At 34.0% G+C, this 15,073-nt stretch overlaps 3 protein-coding genes across 6 annotated transcripts; 2 read left to right on the top strand and 1 right to left on the bottom strand.

Annotated features, from left to right (window-relative positions):
* Window positions 1-341: 341 nt before the first annotated feature.
* LOC113855157 (3-oxoacyl-[acyl-carrier-protein] synthase 3 A, chloroplastic-like) lies at window positions 342-4,199 on the top strand. 2 transcript variants are annotated; one of them, XM_027486663.1, is made up of 9 exons: window positions 342-783; window positions 1,012-1,160; window positions 1,525-1,661; window positions 1,919-2,024; window positions 2,104-2,222; window positions 2,593-2,657; window positions 2,742-2,964; window positions 3,412-3,676; window positions 4,095-4,199. In XM_027486663.1, exons 1-8 carry the CDS (start codon window positions 605-607, stop codon window positions 3,631-3,633), a joined length of 1,200 nt encoding a protein of 399 aa, XP_027342464.1. In that variant the 5' UTR covers window positions 342-604; the 3' UTR covers window positions 3,634-3,676; window positions 4,095-4,199. The 2 variants fall into 2 exon arrangements, with proteins under 2 accessions (XP_027342464.1, XP_027342462.1); XM_027486661.1 differs by lacking the exon at window positions 4,095-4,199 and having other exon boundaries at window positions 3,412-4,020.
* Window positions 4,200-6,306: 2,107 nt separating this feature from the next.
* Window positions 6,307-12,830, top strand: LOC113853940 (ACT domain-containing protein ACR11). 3 transcript variants are annotated; one of them, XR_003502712.1, is made up of 11 exons: window positions 6,307-6,651; window positions 7,041-7,098; window positions 7,228-7,353; window positions 7,651-7,745; window positions 8,394-8,478; window positions 8,584-8,643; window positions 8,887-8,942; window positions 9,036-9,141; window positions 9,393-9,461; window positions 9,555-9,683; window positions 10,523-12,830. XR_003502712.1 is itself a non-coding variant. In XM_027484665.1 (10 exons), exons 1-10 carry the CDS (start codon window positions 6,497-6,499, stop codon window positions 9,615-9,617), a joined length of 873 nt encoding a protein of 290 aa, XP_027340466.1. In that variant the 5' UTR covers window positions 6,312-6,496; the 3' UTR covers window positions 9,618-9,845. The 3 variants fall into 3 exon arrangements, 2 of the variants coding, with proteins under 2 accessions (XP_027340466.1, XP_027340465.1); XM_027484665.1 differs by lacking the exon at window positions 10,523-12,830 and having other exon boundaries at window positions 6,312-6,651; window positions 9,555-9,845; XM_027484664.1 differs by lacking the exon at window positions 10,523-12,830 and having other exon boundaries at window positions 6,320-6,651; window positions 9,033-9,141; window positions 9,555-9,756.
* Window positions 9,715-12,638, bottom strand: LOC113853939 (probable N-acetyltransferase HLS1). Its single transcript, XM_027484663.1, has 3 exons — window positions 12,476-12,638; window positions 12,128-12,252; window positions 9,715-11,379 (listed from the first exon to the last, which is right to left on the bottom strand). Exons 1-3 carry the CDS (start codon window positions 12,581-12,583, stop codon window positions 10,542-10,544), a joined length of 1,071 nt encoding a protein of 356 aa, XP_027340464.1. The 5' UTR covers window positions 12,584-12,638; the 3' UTR covers window positions 9,715-10,541.
* Window positions 12,831-15,073: the final 2,243 nt, after the last annotated feature.

The raw sequence follows: 15,073 nt of genomic DNA, 5'->3' as shown, positions 1-15,073 counted from the left end.
TTTGAATAATTTTTAAAAAAATTATCTTAAATTAGAATTTTTTTTTAAATTACCTTTTTATACACTGGATATTTTTTTATATCGAGTATTTATTTTTAAAATTTAATATTAATTTAAATTTATAAATTTTGAAAATAATTATATAATATATTTAAAATTTTAATATAAAACTTATTTTAATTAATAATACCGTTAGAATATGGAGAAAATTTAGTACTGATTATGCATGTATTATATTCGTTTGTAGATTATATGCAAAAGCTTATATTATTTAGTAAAGAAAAATCAATTTGTAATAAGAAGACTGGCAGACAACACAGGAATAACAACATTGGAGTTTCCTCAAATTGGATTGCCATAATCGCTGGCTGTCTTGTTTCGGAGCTGCCTAAGATCATTGTTTTTCTCTCTTGCATTTCCTCTCTTCTCTGTCCTCTCTCCTCTCTCTCTCTCATGGCTTGGCTTCTGTCTCTCTGCGCTGCATTCACTTCTTCATTCTCGTCTACCGTTTAATAATAATATATAAATAATCTCAACATATTTATTATCATATTCCGTTCCTGCGTTCGTTCCATACAATACAATACATACCTTGTTGTTGTAAATGGCGAATGCATCTGGTTTCTTCACTCCTTCGGTTCCCTACTTTAGAGTAAGGGTTCGCCCTTTCACTTCCATTCATCGATTTGAAGCATTCTCCGCCAAAGTTGTTTGCTTTGGAACCATCGAAGGAGCTGAAAAACATGCTTCCACTGTTTCCCCTTCCCAATCTCGCGCACCCAGGTCAGTTTTTTCTCCCCTGCTCGATCCAAATATGTTAAAGCTTTGATTTTGAATCACACCCAACAATTTTTCCATCTCTAACGTCAATACTTGTAACCGTTCTGTAGTTTTAGGTTATGAATCAGACTTTTCTTATGATAATGATATTAATGTTATTTGGGATCACTATCTCAATGCTTCTGTTTGATTTTCTTTCATTCATATAATTCTATTGTCTGCACTCCACAGGCTTGTTAGTAAAGGCTGCAAGTTAGTTGGATGTGGCTCTGCTGTGCCAACTCTTCAGATTTCTAATGATGACCTTTCAAAAATGGTTGATACTTCTGATGAATGGATATCTGTTCGCACTGGGATTCGTAGACGACGAGTTCTTTCAGGTTAGCCATTGGTGTTAGTCCCATCTCCCATGCTAGTGCCATGAACAGAAATAGGTACAATTGTTAGATTTTATTTTGTTGCACTGTCTGCTATCTGCTCTCAGGTTAGCAACTTGATGATGAATTGGCTAGGATATAAATCTGAAATTGGGCATCTCAAGGATTGTTTGTTGTGGGGTGAAGTTTCCATTTGTGGAGCATTGCATGCTTTATGAACCCCCCCCCCCCCCCCCCCCGGTTCTTGTTTTCACAAGTTAATCCTGTAAATTGTAAATAAATATGTATCCAAACTTGTTTAAAATCATTTTGGAAGTTTTAGTGTAGTGATGGATCTGCTTTCTATTGCTTGGTGTTGTGCTTGCAGGCAGAGATAACTTGACAACTTTAGCAGTAGAGGCAGCTAGGAAAGCTCTTGAGATGGCAAAGGTAGAGCCTGATGATCTTGACCTAATATTGATGTGCACATCTACACCAGAGGATCTTTTTGGTAGTGCTCCGCAGGTATGCGTTCAGGATGTATCATACTGAGAATAATTCTTTAAATTATGTTGTTGTCTTTAACTTCTGCCAAGCAATCTGTATTTATTCATTAACACGTTTTAAGGGATTAATTGGGTATTTGAGATATTATGATGTTGCAAACTCCCTCTTGGAAATAATTAGAGCTTATTACTGTGCTCTTATCTCTCCTAAACTGGGTATCTTCTTTTCATTTCTTTATCCTCTCGTATAATTTTAATTGTCTTTACAACTTGCAGATTCAAAGACAACTTGGCTGCAAAACAAATCCATTGTCTTATGACATTACAGCTGCATGTAGTGGATTTGTGTTGGGTTTAATATCAGCTTCCTGTCATATTAGGGGTATGATTTGGTTCATTTTTGTTGATTTAATACTTGCTAGATATGGTGAAAATCATTACCCTTTATTGTGTGAATGCAGGGGGTGGATTTCATAATGTTCTAGTTATTGGGGCTGATGCTCTTTCACGATATGTTGATTGGACGGACAGAGGCACCTGTATTCTCTTTGGGGATGCCGCTGGTGCTGTACTAGTACAGGTAATTGTATTTGTTCCTGGTATTGTCCTACATTTGTAGCAAATGTCGGTTAGCAATTCGAATCTTGTTTCTTGGATATTTCTATTATCTTTGTTTAAGATGATGAAGGCAAGGTTTTGAAAATCTGTTTAAAATTAAAGATTATAATATTTGGAAAAATGTTGTTCTCATCCTTGAAATAATTGTTCAAAATTGTGAATAAAATATTACATATGTTCTGAGATGAAGACTATAGTCCCAAGGTTTTCTCAAGATTTTACTATTGGTTACAAATGACAATGAACTTATGTTTTTTTAATCAACGAGAAGTCATTTATAGTTAAGGGATACAAATTGATGCCGTTGCTCTGGTACTATGATTACATTGCAGGCCTGCAACAGTGAGGAAGATGGTTTATTTGGTTTTGATTTACATAGCGATGGCAGTGGTCAAAGGTTTGTGTTCACATATTACTGAAAAGACGTGCTCTCCTCTTCCTGTAAGCTTTTTAATTAGACATCTGCTCTCACTTCATGCAGGCATTTGAATGCTGTCATTAAAGAAGATGAGTCAAATAGTGCATTGGATTCAAATGGTTCTGTGTTTGGCTTTCCTCCTAAGCAGTCCTCATATTCCTGCATTCAAATGAATGGCAAAGAAGTTTTCCGCTTTGCTGTACGATGTGTGCCACAGTCAATTGAATCTGCCCTTCAAAAGGCTGGTCTCCCTGCATCTAGCATTGATTGGTTACTTCTCCATCAGGTACACAGAAATTATCTATAAAACTGAACGCAAGCATGCCATCTCATATATATTTATAGGGATAGATAATATCTATTGGTTGAATTGCTATTGCAACTTGCTAAGATTTCTTCAAATGGGTAGACAAAGTGGATTTGTTGTGCATATTTTATTTTTGGCATCCTAGGTTGACAGAAGTAGCTGTTAACTTTGTTTTGTCTTTTACTTGCTAAACTAGCTGGTATAAAGTTCAGTTGAACGTCCGTTTTCCAGTAAATAGAAATTAAGAGGTGGAAAACCTGATCAAACGTTTGTCATATTATCACTTTGCCTAGTGATAAGATCAAATTATGATTGAAAACAGAAAATCATTTTAGTTAACATGGGAATTGCACGGTATACTTGATAATATCTTGGAGAAAGGAAGATTTCATACACTTAGGATGCCTTACCTCTTAATAAGTGCAGGCAAACCAAAGGATTATTGATGCAGTTGCCACTCGGTTAGAACTTCCCTCAGAACGGGTGATATCAAATTTGGCTAATTATGGAAACACAAGTGCAGCTTCCATTCCCTTGGCTTTAGATGAAGCAGTTCGAAGCGGTAAGGTTAAAGCAGGCCAAACTATTGCAACTGCTGGTTTTGGCGCGGGTCTCACGTGGGGTTCAGCAATTGTTCGTTGGGGCTGAGTGCTTCTTTCACAGCAGGATAGCAAATAGAGAAGAATTTGAGGTGCAAGTGCAGCTGTCCAAAAACCCCACTTTCTCACACATTTGTAGAAGAATGGATTTGGGGAGTTTGCAGAAGGATAACAACTCCCTCGGCTTGTCCCTTTCTTTTTGTCTTGGGTTTACATTATCCTTAGTCTTCTTTCTCAAGTACCATATTCTCTTTTTTCCGAGGCATGTAGTTGTCATTCAGATTTATTTTAAACGAGGCTCTTACTATTTATGTTTCTCAATGGTACTTGTAAATAAAAATGCAGCATGCCAAGTGTCTGCTTCTTGTACTCTAAACAACCTTCACAACAACAAGAGACGACTTAATTTCAACTACTTTTTTTATTATTATTATTTCAAAAATGGGAAGCATAGGATTTTCAATTTTCAGAGACAACCTTACATTAGCACCATACATGTGCCAAATTCAGGAAACTCTGCTGATCAGCTAACAGCTTCCGAATGCCTAACCAATTTCTGCATGGATTCATTCAGCAATTAAGTTACATCAGAACATGACTTCATAATAGCGCAACAAATTCTATATAAAAGTTAGCGTTGAAACGTACAGACGAAGGCAAAAATGATGCTGTACAATTACATCGTCGAAGTTGATGACACAGTTGATCCTATAGATGGAAATTGGTTAGGTCAAGTTAACCTTTATCTTATGCAGTTATTTACTTTCTAGAAGTCTCTTATTTCTTAAATCTAACACATGAGCTTTTGTTTATTTATATGTAGGTTTTTATTTAAATGTAATGCAAAAAAAAAAAAATTAAATAAATCAATTTATTATATTAATGTTTGTTTTACAGTTTTTTCATAGGTAAATACTTGAAAAGAAAATTCACTAAGAACACTTGATTCTCATTAATCCCTCAAGATTATAAATGAGAATAACCCTTTCTTTCATGGAATGGAAGAACTGAATTATTTCACATTTCTAAATTCAATAACTTTTTAAGGTTTAAGATTAAACTGAGTCGAACATTTTTTCTGTCAATGAACAATTTTTTTTAATCCGAAATACATTATTTATTCGTTTTTTTTACCTTTCAAAAGGTGCCGAGATAGAAAACGGGGCTGGGATTAGTCTCAGCTGAAGACGTTCAATGGAAGGAGAGAAACTTTTTCATTGGAATTCCAAGTCATAAGAGCCTGTTTATGATTCCGTTGAACCTCTGTTTTATAAAAAGTGAAAAATAAATTTGCTTTTTAAAAATCATGCTAAGAGAGTCTCCGAAATTGTAAAAAGAAGGTTTACCATATATACAATTCCAAACAGGATCTAAGCGATAGAGCTATTCTCGTACCAGTTTGATACACTAACATAAGTTGTTTCCGTATAACCCATGTTTGAGTCTGAACTGCTGGAACTAACAATTGTCGGCATACACGTGTAGTCGATAGATTTTTTTAGGGAAGAAGGTAAATTTTTAATTTTTTTTCTAATTTTTGAAAATAAAATAATAAATTAACACAAATTTAGTATGTATAAAATTTTTTTTTCATAACACATAACCCTCTTAATTTAAAAAATAATTTTTTTTATTCTCTCTTTTCTTCTATTTCAAACCTACCTCCCACCTCCCAATTATATCTTAAGCAACAAATAGTTGCGGAGCAGAACATTAACACTCACAATAAGCCAATAAATTAATATGATCATTGTATGAAAAAAATCATAAAAGCTAGATTGTAGTTTGTAGATATAGAACGTGTAAGTGCTTTTTTTCTCTTTTTGGGTTACCTTGAGCAACAAAGAAACGAAGCAGCACTTGTTCTCAGAGAGATAGAAGTCAATTGCGGGTGAGAGTGAGACTAAGGTGGTTGTTGGATGAAAGAAACTGGTCCATGGAAGCATGGCCAAGCCGTGAATTGTGTGGAAAGATGTGAATCTCTTTTGTTCCGTGTATATAACTTGAATTATATTATTTTTACAATTATTCTTTATAATAATATGTATCACCCATTTTATTTTATTTTTCTGTCTATCTCTTTTTAATTTGTAGAAAAAAAATGGATAAATTTAGTATACAACTAGCACTTCTCTTAACTTTATCCACGTTATGTAGGCAGTTTTTGAAGGTTATAAAATGAAAAATAAAGACAGTAATTTGTGAATATTCGTATGAGTTTTATACAAAAATACATACATATACGAAATTAAATTTTTTATTCTTATTTTTCACAAATAAATGTTAATACCTCGATAACTTCGAAAGTTATATGAAAGAGAATTTTGGTTTTTTCAAATTTTACTTTTTACACTTTTTCAGCTCTTTTTCTTTTTGATTTTGTGACACCACTCAAGATCAGTGTTTGCATTTTCTTTCATGGTTCTCTCTTGCATTCAAAGGGTGTCAAAGACTTATTTTGCTCTCAACAAAAAGTTTTGAAAGTTATTGTAATATTTTTCTAGAAAATAGAAAATAGAAAAAAGTTGGCGATAAGTTTGTTGGTGGCTTTTGTGGATATATAACATTAAAGGAAGGAGGGACCGCTTTTATCTGCTCCTACCTATATTACATAGCATGGCACAATTGATTCACAAAGATCTAAAATCTCCACCAAACGCGTCGCTGTTTCTGTTTTTGTTGTTGTCCAAATGTATAAAGGCCCCAACAAGATTATGAGTGGACGTCAGAGAGATAAAGAGACGAATGCACTCTTTGCTTTCTCCATTCTTCTATCTTCATTCTTCTATTGCCCATTTTTTCTCTCCCGAGTCATGTCACGTTATTTCATTTCTTCTCTGGACATTTAAATTTTCTCTCTTTCTCAAATTCCCTTATCTCTGCTCAAGTTTTTTCTTTGAAGAGAGATCAGAATGGCTGTGGCCATGGCTGCATGCAGTCTCGGACTTCACTTGGGTCCTGATCTCAGCTTGAGAGCCTTGGAAAAACCCATTTGCAGTGCCCCTTTCTTGAAGACTTCCTCTATCTCTGATGCTACTAAACTATGTTACATTACTCACAAAACAAGGTATACTAAACGGGATTTTTTATTACTCGTTCATTCAATAACTCGAGCTTCTCTAATATCTTTGATTTCAGCTCTAGTGTGTTCACTTCACAATATACTTAATTAATTAAAAGCATCTAGTGTAGGTAACTATTAGATTTGAGATGCTTAAAAACATTAATTCTGGCAAGTAATTTGTTTTTGTTTATTCGGCCCTCTTGCTTGTGTTTTATGTATGTGTATTTAGAGCACTTGGAGGTCTTACTGTGGTCTCATTAATTAAGTTAATAGGCAGGATGAGTACTTAAAAATATCCGTTGATTTAAAACTTGAGAAGTGAGTGTAACCTGCTAGAACTGCACCAAAATGATGTGTCCAATCTCTGTTAATTGTATGTACCATTTTCTCAGATTACCATCTTCAGGAATAACAATGATCCCTCGAGCAACAACTGTTACTGGTGTGGAGGTATTTAGCAAATTCAACCAATATGGTTGTCATTTATTGCATGTGGATAGGCAGTTCTTCATTCATTTTTCTCATGCTTGTGATTGCCATCACTAAAACATTTGATTTCAACTTGTCTGTGGAGAACAGGATGGAAATCAAGGTGAGGCCGATACAATTCCAACTCCTGTTGTTATAATTGATCAAGACTCTGATCCTGATGCAACTGTGGTGGAGATAACATTTGGTGATCGCCTCGGGGCTCTTCTGGACACTGTATGCCGTAATCTTTTATCAGGACTTTTTCCTCGTATTTCATCCAGAGATTGTCATCAGATAAATGCTAGTGTCATACTATTTGACACAATTTTTGTGATTGATTTATTTTTTAAGAAGTCAAAGTGCTTCTTACTTCTTTAATTGATCACTTTTTACCAATTATTTTGACTTTTTAAATATATGATCAATTACAAGAAGTTTGTGTTAAAAAACGTTAAGTTGTTAGTATTCCTATTGTTGATAATAAGAATTACTAAAAAAAGATTTTAAAATTGACTCTTTACTTGGTTGCAGATGAATGCATTAAAGAACTTAGGTCTCAATGTTGTTAAGGCAAATGTCTTTCTGGATTCCTCTGGGAAGCACAACAAGTTCTCCATCACAAAAGCGTAAGTGTGTTAGTGACAATACTTTGTTATTGTCATATGCGACGTTCCAAAACCACATCACCAGTCCCAATTTCAATCCCCTACATTCGTACCATTGCTCATGTATTATTATTGCCATAAACGGTCATTAATAATAGACATATTTTATCGTTGGGAATAATAACTTCTAGTACTAAGCCGTGTTGACCCCTCCTCTATCATTCAATAATTGTATAGTGGCAACAATTAACGGTTCAGTTTCGAGTTAATGTCTAAACAAAGGAGGAAAAATGAATAATTAATTTTTAAGACGAATGCTATGTCCTCTTAAACTATCTTCATAATAATACTTTTTCTGTTTTTCATTCTGTAAATATGTAGATTAGTAGGAATATATCGTGTACAAGAATTTGGAATTATTCAAATTGCAATTACTATTGCTGATTTTAGCTATCATACATTGCAAAATCAATACAGTAGGCACTACAGAGAGGTTCTACTTGGGCTTGAGAAGTATTTACATTCGAATAGACTTTAGAATTGGACTCTAATTACATACCATAAATTAGTCTAGCACAATGAAACTTGTTTGGATTTCACCTTTCAAGTAAGTTTTTACCTAGAATCTCTATGAATTCATTGGATATGCTGGTGGAGCTTTGTTTGCAGCGATACAGGTAGAAAAGTGGAAGATCCAGAGTTGTTAGAGGCAATCCGTTTGACAATTTTAAATAATATGATTCAGTATCACCCGGTATGCTTCTCAACTCTCATTCTTTATCTAATCTTGGAGCATGATTTGGTTCAGGGAGTTCTGTGCTTTTAATTAGAGTTACTTTGTTTCAAACTGGTTATCAAGGAATCAAGCGCCCAATTAGCTTTGGGAGCAGCTTTTGGGCTTCTGCCTCCGCAGCAGCAGGTGATCAATTTCAGAAAGTTAATAGCTATCATAGGCTCATACAAATAAGAAAAAGTTATCCTAGACACAAACTTTTTTTTTTATGTTGAAAGGAAAAGGAAAATGTCTCTAGTCTATATTTATTGTATCATAATGGACGTCATAAAAATCGAATATGTGAGGGCTCTACATTCATTTTCTTTATGTGTTCATTTAATGGTATCTGATATTTTTACTGGTGGAATCTGGTTTATATTTTGTTAGGTTGATGTGGACATAGCAACCCACATAACCATCTCTGATGACGGCCCAGATCGAAGGTAATGCAAGAATTCCCTTGGAATTAATAATATATATATGGTGCTTATAGGCCACAAATGTAAGCTGTTGCTTACCATTTTTTGCTGTAGCAGTTTACTGTATGTGGAAACAGCTGATCGACCTGGATTACTGGTGGATCTTGTAAAGATTACTACTGACATTAACATTTCTGTTGAATCTGGAGAATTTGACACCGAGGTAATTAAATATAAAGTTTTGTTAAACTCAAACCTTATGATTGATTTTAAGCATACAACAATATGAAGCTTTTACTGAGAAAAATCACATTCATTGTATTAAAATTATAATAAATAGTTACTTTTTTAATAAAATTTTATTATTATTAGTTGTTTAAACTCGTGAGATTATCATTTTCCTTAAATATATATAATAGCCAAAGTGTGCAAATTTATTTTTTTTAGTACTAATCAATAATCATTCAAACGTAGGGGCTCTTGGCTAAGGCAAAGTTTCATGTGAGCTACAAGGGTAAAGCCATCATCAAGCCTCTGCAGCAGGTAACTTGAACAATGAACATTTTTGTTGAACCATGGAAAACCAAGAGCTTGAGTATGTGAACATTGAAGTGATTCTTGTTCTGGTTCTGGTAGGTTCTTGTTAACAGCTTGAGATATTTCTTGAGGCGACCTACAACTGAGGAAGCCAGCTTTTGAATACAAAGTGCAACACATCCACATCGTATTTGCTTTTGGAACATAACTACGATGGAATTGCAGAATGCACGTATTCTTTTTTATTTTCATTTCGTTTGGAGGACAATTTTCAGAATATAGTTTACTCATAAAATTTAATAAACTTGGATACCAATGTAAAGTAACCATGTCCAATTTATTATTTAACGTCCTTCTTTTTATTTTAATCTATTTCAAGATCGGTAGCTTATGATACAAGAGATATCTACATTGATTGTCTACCTCATTACTTGCACTCTGCTTCTTTTAAGACTATAGAATATGTAATATATTATACAAAATAATTTTAATGAATATATTTTTTAAATAAATAAGTAATTTATAAAAACTCATTCATTTGAGAGTAAAATAATATTTTGTTATGATTAATTTAATTTTTTATGTTAATTTTTTTCAAATCTTAACTGTTTACAGTTTTTTTATGAAAAATTGTTCTTTTTAAAGATTTTAACTTTATATGTTATTTTCATATAGAAAATGAAAAATACTACCTTCAGATTTGAGAATGACCGAAATTACAGGTCTTTCCGATTTAAACCTTACAACAGTCAGCCACTTTTTTTTCAAAGAAATTTTAACAGACACAAAACTAAATTAAATGCTAAATTTTATCCCTTTTTTCTGAAACAAAAAAGTTAAGATAAAGGAGAGTTACTTCGTGTAAAGATTATAATCTTTAAGAAACAGAGTACTGCTTTGCTAGAATTTAATTTCTGAAAATAATTTATGACTTTTATAAAAAAAATTAAAATTTAAACTTTATTTAATAGATTTTGTGATCAAATTTAGTAAACAACTCAAATAATTTTTGTTTAATGCTTGTTTCATGAGATAGTTGTTTACAGCTTACAGTGGCATCATGGCAGAGAGAAAAAAAAGGGAGTGTCAAAAATCGCGCGGATCAACAAAAATCACTGGCGAAGAAGAGAAGAAGCAATGAGAGGGGGCAGATTTGTGAAGATTCTTAACGCACCAGATGTCTTGGGCCCATGAGAATTGAGTCCAATGTGGGACCGTATCTCTAACTGGGTCCAATTGGGCCACTTCAGCCACAATGGCCCCACAACCAGCATCATCTCTGGCCATGTTATGAACGAATCCGCACAGGGCCCTCATGAGGCCCGCACCACTCTTTCCTTTCATATGGAGACCGTACAAAAAATATAGCCCAAAGGGCCTAAACACATCAGGGAAAGAAGGTAGCCTTAGACATGGCATCAATTGGTCCAGTAACCTTGTCACTAGGCAGCCCGCACGTGCCAGTGGGGACACCCCCTTCACTTCCAATTTAAACACGTGCTTGGTGTTCCATACACTTAATATGGCCAAGCTTGGAGGAATTATGCCCCTTTTTGGGTCCCATTTGGGTAGGTACTTTTTGGGGATGGCCATGAATGTGCCCAAATTTAGCTTGTTAGACAAAATTAATTCTATGTCCTTAGGAAAAAATTCTGAATTGACAAACATGTGCTTATACATGGTCCCCGCTAGGCGTGGGGGAAGACCAACCACCGCAATGCCAGAGCTCATTGGTTTGTAGTGGGCATGAACAGGTTGCACTAGCATGTTTAGACTCTTGGCTCTTGAGTACCCACATTTTTTTGTGAACAAATTTATGGAAGCCTCATTGGTACATTCAGTTGCCATGTATGCATAATTAGCACCCTTTTGCTTGCACCACTCTTCTAAATGTTCAATTAGTTTTGTCCCAATGCCAAGTCTCCTGCATATATATGTCAATTGTCAACCCAAGATTTTAACCTCTTTTTTGTCTTTTCCTGTATTGAGATATTTTATAGCTATTGGGTTTTGTTTTCTCACACTCTAAAAAAACAATAGATATTGATTAAAAGTGATCTAATAGGAATTAGAATTTTGCAAGTGAATAGAAAAGTAGACGCATGTGGATCATGCTATCTAGAATTTAATACCAAATTCAGTGAAATAGCTGAACTTGAGAATAAAATATCGTGTCCAAAACTGCTAGTTTCTTAATAAAGTACCTTCAGTGGATACACGTGTCAAATGGCACGCTAGCTTTTCCTATGGCTTTTCAGTTTTCACCCTTGCCATGATATACGAGAGAAACATTACCTTTCCTTTTTTATTTTTCTTAGAATCTAATGCTCCTCAGTCCTCACCACCCCTTTTTTATATTTTTCTATTTCCCTTGTTAAAAATATGAGAATAAGATTTGAAACAAAATGTAGGGAGAGAAATGGAGGAAGACAGGAATCAACAGTGGCATACAGAACTTGAAGCTAAACAATTTGTCAACCCCTAACTGTTGTGGAATATGAAAAGAGAAGAACTGTTATGACTGTTCATTTCATGCTTTTGTTTTTATCTAAAGTGCATGCATATCAAGGAACTATACGGTCACTTGTCTATTATATCGTTTTCTTGATGCTTTTAGGCAATGTGCAGAATGCAGAAACATGCAAGCAGAATGAAATATATCAATATTAAACCTGTGTGGCGGTGAAACCCTGAGCCCCAACAGATATGCCAGCTTTAAATCAACCGAATTCCCTCTTGTAACTATTTTTATACACCCTCTTATCACCCCAACAACTTGTCCTCCATATTCTGCAACCTGTTCAGAACAAACATTACATTAATTAGCCTAAAAGTTCAGGCGTTATACTAATTGTCTTAAATTTCAACTTATAAAACCATAAATATATAATGATTCAGCAATCGAAGAAGTACGTTTTACCAATATAGTGATCTAATTATAATGTTTTCTTGTTACATATTTCTAGATAACATTAAACCGGAAATAGTGGGAAATTAAAGCTAGAGTTGTTGGTAGTAACCAGCATGACATGCAAAGGAAAGTGACGGATACGGCATAAGGGATCGCCCATGAGGTCTACAACAAGAGATGACTTTCCTCTCTGCCCAACTTCACAAAGCCTCTCCATCTTCTCAATTGCCACCTTGTGCCTCTCTTCATCATACTCTCTTACCACCACCAATGCCTTCAGAGACATAGCATATAGAAACAACAATTAATAATGGCCCTTGCGTCTTCCGGGTTGTGCTATTTTTTCTTCATACTCGTATGTATACACACCTCAAGAATAAGGTGACGTGGCACTTCCCCAACATTGAGCACATTTGATTTTTCTTTTGTGAATATGAATAAAACAAATTCATTCTGTTGTTTTTTATATCTTTCTTTGTTTGTAGTGCGTGATCCAATCCGATACATCTTGTACATATCCAATTTAGTGTACTTGCGTCTTTATACCTTCCTTTAAAAGATAATGATTTACTAAATATTATTTTCTATTATTGTTGACATTCGAGTTTATTTAATCTTCACATTCACATTAAGTGGGTAAAAGGGAAAGAAACCAACATAAATTAGAGGTACGCCACATGGCCTTCCTATACCCACAAGAAGATATTAATGATGACTTCATGATGATAACAATTATCAATAGTAGCCAGTTTAAGGTGAGGATTATCTGCGGTCATTGAAGTGGTCCAACGGTTAAACAATTGTCCTTTCTTCCTTGTGTAAGTGTAGTTATCCTAATCTAGAATTTCAAGAGTTGACATATCTCAAGGTTTCACATTTTGATTTTCTTTAAGAAAACACACTGAGTTCACTAATTCAACCGTCTACATTATACTATTTATCATTTTTAGCTATATTATTTTCTTATTCAATTAAAGTGAAAGCAATTAGTGAATCAATTAGTATTCTTTCAAATCATGATGATTGGCAATTTTTCTCTTGCCCACTAAGGTGTTAGGAAACCAAAAATCTCTTATCACATTGCTTTCCCCAATTACAGGGAGGGGATGAAAAGCATTCCTATCACTGCGTTTTTGGCGATTATTTAGCTCCAGAGGTTTGTGTCACCATCATCATATACACACATTTTTATATATGGTGGCTGGTGGTCCAATGTACTAGAACCTCTCCTTTTATGAAATGAAATCTATAATCTAGAATTTTGTACACGTTGAGTCCTATTATTGGGGATACTTGACTACATGCTACAAAACATATCAATGGTACAAAAATAAAAAAGAACTCGTCTGGTAGCAAAGGAAGACTTTGTATGGAACAAAGTTCTGATCAGGATTGCAGGGTGGACTATCATAAAACTGTGAAAGAGGGTCAAGATGGATTTGCTAAATCTGATTTGCCATAACACCATATTAAAAATCAATACAAAGCTTTATAAGGTTGCCAAACTGTGATATTTTCGTAGACCATGTACCATGTAAATAATTAGCGTTGGATATTTTGGTAAATAATAGTCGCATGGTTAACGGTTTCTTTGGTTTCTTTTCTTTCTTCTGACCAACTATTTGAACCAATATTTTCTTCTTATTTTAATTTTAATTTATATGACTTTAGTTTACATGAATTTTCTGGTAGAAACAACAGGGTCAATCGCAATCGGGGAAACATAAAAGTCGTGATATGAAAAACATCTAACTCAACACGTAACCTTAAGAGTCTTAAGGCCAAATGTTTTGCAGACTTTTGATGTCTAGAAAACAAAAGGAAATTGATGTGACTGCAATTATTGAGGTTAGGAGATTTTGCATATCACCTGCATGCCAAGCTTTTGGTACTGAGTTTACTACTTAAACAAAGCGCGAAATAGGAAAAGTAAATTGACATTAATCAATTTTATCCGGAAAGATTAAATTAATATTCTATAAGAGGAATCATTTCATGTATTTAAAGTCTTATTGCTCTTCTGCTAGAAAAATTAGAATTTTCCATGTTCCTAGCTATTCACTAGGATAGGATCAATACTGGAATAACAAGTGAAGTAAAAGCTGTGGTGCCATTATTTTCCTAACTCAATTCGTCCGATAATACAGATTTATACGGATCTCACTGACCCTCTATTGCTACGGGTTTCACAGTTTAGTGAGTCATTTTTATTTGGTCGTCACTAACTAAACGTAAATGATTAAAATAGCAAATAGATGTTAGATTATGATTTCCGACATCACTGATAGAGCTATATTGACCATATTATTATTGTCTTTCTAAATCTAAAACGAAGAAAAACCTTAACGCATGATGAGGGTAGTGTTGAAGTAGCGATTCGCATAGGCAATTGTTATGTTCATATAAGTTTATTTTAACCGATGTTAAACTCATAACATTATTATTCCTTTAAAAATCGACGTTTACAGCAGCTTCATGTCATCAATTATATGTCAATATTCATTATATTATACCTTAATTTTATTTTATAAGTAGTGGTTTTCAAAACCTAACGTCTAATGAAAACATTAATTATTATATCTTAAACACATTAAGAGAGCTTAATATAAATTTTGCGATTCAAATATTATATTGAATTTTCTTTTACTCAACATAAAACTCTTAAGCAGCACTCACGCAAACTTCCTTCAGAATATAAATATACATA

The sequence above is a fragment of the Abrus precatorius genome, unplaced genomic scaffold, assembly GCF_003935025.1.
Source record: "Abrus precatorius isolate BTA unplaced genomic scaffold, Abrus_2018 Scaffold11, whole genome shotgun sequence".
In the NCBI taxonomy this organism is placed as follows: Eukaryota; Viridiplantae; Streptophyta; class Magnoliopsida; order Fabales; family Fabaceae; genus Abrus; species Abrus precatorius.
This window is presented reverse-complemented; position numbering and strand designations above follow the sequence as displayed.